Genomic DNA, 5,617 nt, shown 5'->3' with positions numbered 1-5,617 from the left:
ATATATATATATATATATATATATATATATATATTTTTTTTTTTTTTTTTTTTTCAGATATACTATATTTTTAAGAATGTTGAAAGGGATGTATGACAGATTTATGTTGATCTATGACATAAAATCAAATTGAAATGCATTCAATTTTGTGATTGTAACATAACACATGTGAGTTGGAGCATCACTACCTTATGTGAATATTGTCAGAAAACGGAATTCACTAAATGTCAATTTTTTTATTTACAAAATACATTTCTTCATAAAGAATAAAAAGCATTTTATCCAAGTAATTTATTTTGTTCATCAGAAATAAAAAATCTTTAAGAAAACAATCAATAACTCACACAGAAATATGGCACCGTCTAGCGGCCAAACTGTGGTACTTTCTCAAATACAGCAAGGAAAAACATTTTTAAAGTTATCAAATGACTCTTGGCCATTGATAGAAGAAAATACATTTTAGTGTATTTTAAAATAAAATAAAATAAAATAAAATACAATAAAATAAAATAAAAAATAAAACATTGATATGTTTATACTTTTAATAATAATAATAATAATAATAATAATAATAATAATAATAATAATAATAATAATAATAATAATAATAATAATCAATTTAATTTGTACCGCACTTTTCATTAGAAAAATCTCAAAGTGCTACACAGTGCAACTAAAATCATAGATAAAATCAACATAATCAAAATCATGTGGAGGCAGAATAGGCTTGCTTAAATAAAAAAAAAATCTTTAAGCCTCTTTTGAAGTGAACCAGTGGTTGCAGAGCTCTCAAATAAACTGGGAGAGAGTTCCAGAGACGGGGGGCAGCCACAGCGAATGCCCGATCTCCCATGGTCCTTAATCTGGAGCGAGGAAGGTGGAGGAAGTTGCTGTATTGTGATCGCAGAGATCTGGTGGATGAATGTGGAGTGAGAAGGTCCTTTTTAATCCTTTTTAAAATTTGATTTCAAGATTTAAACAGACAACGCCTCCTTTTCACAGATCCACTGTTGGTTTTCATTGCACTGCACTGATTTCCATCCTTGTTTTTCAAGAGAAATAACACATTGATTGTCATTTTCAGGTTGTGGAATCCAGCTGCTGCAGGAAAGAAAAATATAAAAAGTTAAAAAAGAATTATTTGTCTTTATTATGAGAATTTCTGAATATGTGTTTCTTACTGGTTGGTCAGTTCACTTCCATCAATCCACTTCCATTTGTTGTCCTCTGCTTTCAGGCCAATCCAGTATCCTCGAGTCCCTGAACTGCCCCAACTTTTCTCAGCGACAAAGCCCTAAGAAAGAGAGAGATAAAAAAACAACAAAAAAGAACATAAGAGATGTTCATCTGGTTCAAAATGTTGAGGTTTGTTCCCGTTCTCAGAACATTTGAAATATGCATGAGATCTCGCTCATTACCTTTTCAATTTCATCAGAAACAACAACCAAATCAGAAACTTTTGCCCTGCAGTCTTTTCTGGCATCTTCCCAGGTTTTCCTTTGAAGACTCTCTGCGTTGTTTATTGCATAGCAGCTGGACTGAGACGGAAGCCATCCTTCCTGACAAGATTTGCATGTTCGTCCTGAAACAGCAGAGATTCAGAAGTAAACAAAAGACCTTCATTTTTATATTGTTTTTTTTTTTGCCAATTTTTGAGCATAAACAGTGAGATCTGAACATACCGTTATTTTCTTTGGGGCAGTATGCATCAATGGCCCACTGAGCATGGCTGACGTTCTGCCTTATCTCTAGGTTTTGTATTTGCTCTGTAAGGTTTCTCCTTTCTGACTCCAGCTTCTGGTTTATTTCTGTGAGATTCGCGACCATACTTTCTGTGACAGTAAAGTCTTTTACGAGACTCTCAAACTGAATGGTCAGATTGTCGTGATCCTTCCTCAAATTGTCAAAGTCTGACGTGAGTTTGTTGTTGAGGTTCGTCAGGTTGTAATTTTCATTCAGAAGAGTCGTTTGGTTGCTTTTTAGCTGGTCCCACTCAATGTCGACAGACTTCGGACGTACTAAGACTGCATATAAAAAAAAAAAAAGTAACAGATTGTAAAATAGTGATAATGCAACACAGGACTTTTTTCAGTACATTACCACATTTGAGAACTATTTCCTGTTCTGTAAATCTAATTTTCAACCCAGTTACACTTTCAAATATTTCAACTCTGTCAAAGAAATTTGATCTCATCTCCCTGTAACTTGAATGGTAATTAAATGAGGGTTAGTTGGATCATCAAGGAAGCAACACTTTCAAACGCCCATAGAAGCAAAATTGTTAAAGTAATGTTAAGATAGAAAAAAACCTCATTATTTTCAGCTAGAAAAATACTGCCATTTGATCTTGTTGTATAAAACTCTGTGTTGTATAAAACATGTTTTTAGTGTAAATTCAGCATCATTTGTGACCAATTTCTACTGTTTTAATAAATTACATTTGGAGAACAATCATCTACCTCACATTTTCCTTTTTTGATTAAATACACAAAGTTTTTTATAACCTGACATTAAAGATCACTTATTTAGAAAAAGATAATACATAATTCAATCTGGTGCGATCAAATAATCCTAATTATTTGGTCGGTTTTGCTTGGTTTTTATACTTACAATAGATGCAGACTGCTATGACTCCCAACACCACAGAGACAAACAGAGTCCCAAAGCACCAGGCCACCTGCTGGTACCATCGACGTCGGTCTTCTTCGTTCTTATCAGGCAACAGAACTGTTGAGGATAAACAGCAATGTCCAGCCAATTTATTCACATTCATTTTGTTTCCATTTGTAAAGAATAATATAGTAACTGATAAACAAAAGGAGTGATTTTATTTCTGGTGCAACATTCACTCAAACAAGCTCCAATTTGTGTTTGTAGGATTCAAATAAAGCAGAATGTTGGTCAGATTTTGAATGTTGATAGAGAAATAAAATTAATGTTGTGCTTAATTGTAGCTGCGCTTTTCTCTGCACATTTCCCATCGCAACTTACCATTTATGTCAAGAGTGTTGTCACTTTTTTCACTGTCTGTCTTCAGTTCATCATACACAATCTCCTCCTCCTTTATAGCTGAATGATTAAACAATTAAAAGTTAGTTGTAGAATTAATACAAACAGTAACGTTTTTATTGTTACTTTCTTCAGAATCAGGTCTTAAAGGGGAAATAAAACCAGTTCACTTTAAAACCCATGGGTACATTTTCTCAAGACAGTAAGTGAAAAAAAAGGGATGTGTTTTTTTTTTCATAAAGTGGAAATACTTGAAGAAATAGATTACAACAACCAACAGAAGATTTTGAAAGAAGAGTTGTAAGTAAAGCTCTCCAGCAATTATGCAATATTTCCTAAAATGTCAACATTGCAAAAAAAGGCTGAAGTTTTGTTTTAGCTTTTTTATGTCAATTTGTAAGAACTAATTCAAAGTACTGACATCAAGACTAGGGTCTTTATGTTTGTCTCACAACTTACATTTTATGCTGGTGTTTTCATTTGCTTCACTGTGGACTTTCACTTCGTCATACACAGTTTCCTCCTCCTCCTTTTTGACTGAAAGATAGAAAAGTTCATTGTATCATATGCAAGATTTTATTATTATTTTCTAGATGTTATTTTCTAATAAACATATTTTTTTGTTTGTTTAAAAAGTTTTAATTTTTATCATACAGCATCTTGCAAATGTATTCAAATATCTTCAATAAATGTCCCAGGGCCAGTACATTACTAAAAACACATGATTGACTGACAGGGTTCATATTATAGAAATGATTTTTAAGGGTGAAAAAGACCATCAGAAAGGAGAAATAATCTCTATTTCTCTATCTCTATTTCTGTCTTATTTTCCAAATGAGACAGTTGTTTGCACTGGATGTAATTTAGTGTCAGAGTAAAAGTTATTTTTCACTTTTTATTTAAAGTATCTCAAAAAGCCTGTTTCTTTCAAAATTATTCACTATTTTGTATTGGTATATCACAAAAAATTTAATTAAATCCCAATTAAATATCAAGACTGTGATAGCAACAAGACAAAATGTCAAACAAGTAACTGTACATTTCGGAGAACTCCTCTGTACAGAGGTCAACAGGATCTTATTGAATTGTTTAACTTTAGTTTTTTTTTTGTTTTTTTTTACAGGGAAATGCTTAAGAAATACATGTCATTACACATCCTCTGGTTTTAGGGTATGGCAGTTATAATATGAGTAATCTCAAGTAAGACTAACATTTTAGAAATTCAATTTATTAAACATTTACAACCCAACCACGTCAAAAACGTTTCATTGGAGTTAATATTCATCCAGGCTTTATGACCTTTTACTGGTGAACTTGCCAGCTGGCTTTAGCTAAAACCAATACAATTAAACAGCATTTGATTGAAACAAATAATGTTTTTCTAATCAGTTATAGTTTCAAACCTGAAAGTAAAACTTTTAATTTAGCAAAATATCAACTGTGTGGTTTTAAATTTATATTAAAATGTATCAACAGACATGAGCAGAAACAAACATTATTTCCGTGAAGATTTGATATATAAAGAAATATGCAGACTATCTTAGTCTTTATAAGTAACTTATTACATTTAGGGTGTGTAAAAAGAAAAAAAAGAGGTAACTTACCCCTTGGCTGTAATTTATTTTTAGCTTTGAATACAACAGACGTGTAGATAACGTCCTCTTCTCCCGCCATCACTACAAACTTCTTAGAAATATCAGTTTTTATGATCTATACACAGACTCTCCACTGCAGCGGGATGTCATTTAGCAGAAGTGCTTCATTCTTTCTGCAGCTCTTTCTCACAGCTCTTAAGTGTTCAACTTCTGCTTTTGTTACAGGAAGTCATTTGCATTTATGTCATGTCTAAAAATAAGTTCAGTCATTCAATGGGATGTTTATGTGCTATGAAAAGGATAAATAAATAAAACATGGTTACACAAATATCATATGTGGCAGACAAAATGTGTTAATGTGAAATTCAGAATTTGAATGTTAAAACGGCGTGGAATAACCAAATCAGCTCCTCTGTTACTTCCACTTCTGTCTTTAGGATTGACATTGAGGCAGTAAATTAACCATAAATCCACAAAGACATTATAATTACCTTCTTAACTAGAGATTGTATTTGCCTCTTTATTAAGAATTTACTTATTAAATGATATGTACAAAAAACAAAAGTTATAGTTTGGATATTTTGTTATTAAGTTGTTCAAGAACTAAAACCTCTGATATTCATATTTCAAAGTGAGGTTACGCTTGGATGTTAAAATAATTTCAGAATATCGATCAGGGTTATTACCAGGTTTTACAAAGAAAGCAGCAAACATCTAAAACAACACACAGGACAAATATGAATTGTAATAATATGATACCATTGTTTACCTGTGTGTGATTTAAGATTTTATTCATAATGACTTTTATAAAAAATGCAAACTTTAACAAAAAAGAAATTAGCAAATTATGTTGTACAAAAACAAGACTAATGTAACCCAGTTTAAATCCATAATGCCACATCTCTTTATTCACTTCTTTGTTTTTGATCTTTACTGACTCTCTACTTTTGGTTTCACTCATTGATTACTTTTAACATTTGACAGCAAAATTTACTGCCAGATGTTATTATTAA

At 31.7% G+C, this 5,617-nt stretch overlaps 1 protein-coding gene across 2 annotated transcripts in view; it reads right to left on the bottom strand.

Annotated features, from left to right (window-relative positions):
- Window positions 1-736: 736 nt before the first annotated feature.
- LOC106961395 (asialoglycoprotein receptor 1-like) overlaps window positions 737-5,617 on the bottom strand; it is a 7,453-nt gene continuing 2,572 nt past the window's right edge. The window contains exons 1-8 of one of the 2 annotated variants that reach the window (XM_015055113.1): window positions 4,614-5,603; window positions 3,469-3,546; window positions 2,992-3,069; window positions 2,611-2,727; window positions 1,683-2,024; window positions 1,419-1,582; window positions 1,182-1,294; window positions 737-1,101 (exon numbers count right to left, since the gene is read on the bottom strand). In XM_015055113.1, the coding sequence (XP_014910599.1) occupies window positions 975-1,101; window positions 1,182-1,294; window positions 1,419-1,582; window positions 1,683-2,024; window positions 2,611-2,727; window positions 2,992-3,069; window positions 3,469-3,546; window positions 4,614-4,683 (1,089 nt within the window). In that variant the 5' untranslated portion in view covers window positions 4,684-5,603 and the 3' untranslated portion in view covers window positions 737-974. Of the gene's footprint in view, window positions 1,102-1,181; window positions 1,295-1,418; window positions 1,583-1,682; window positions 2,025-2,610; window positions 2,728-2,991; window positions 3,070-3,468; window positions 3,547-4,613; window positions 5,604-5,617 lie in introns of those variants that run through there. The other variant, XM_015055114.1, reaches the window with a different exon arrangement.

The sequence above is a fragment of the Poecilia latipinna genome, unplaced genomic scaffold (assembly GCF_001443285.1).
Source record: "Poecilia latipinna isolate Pla-1442-1.1 unplaced genomic scaffold, P_latipinna-1.0 Scaffold1296, whole genome shotgun sequence".
NCBI lineage: Eukaryota > Metazoa > Chordata > Actinopteri > Cyprinodontiformes > Poeciliidae > Poecilia > Poecilia latipinna.
The sequence above is the reverse complement of the archived record's forward strand: the minus strand, read 5'-3'. Positions and strand labels throughout refer to the sequence as shown.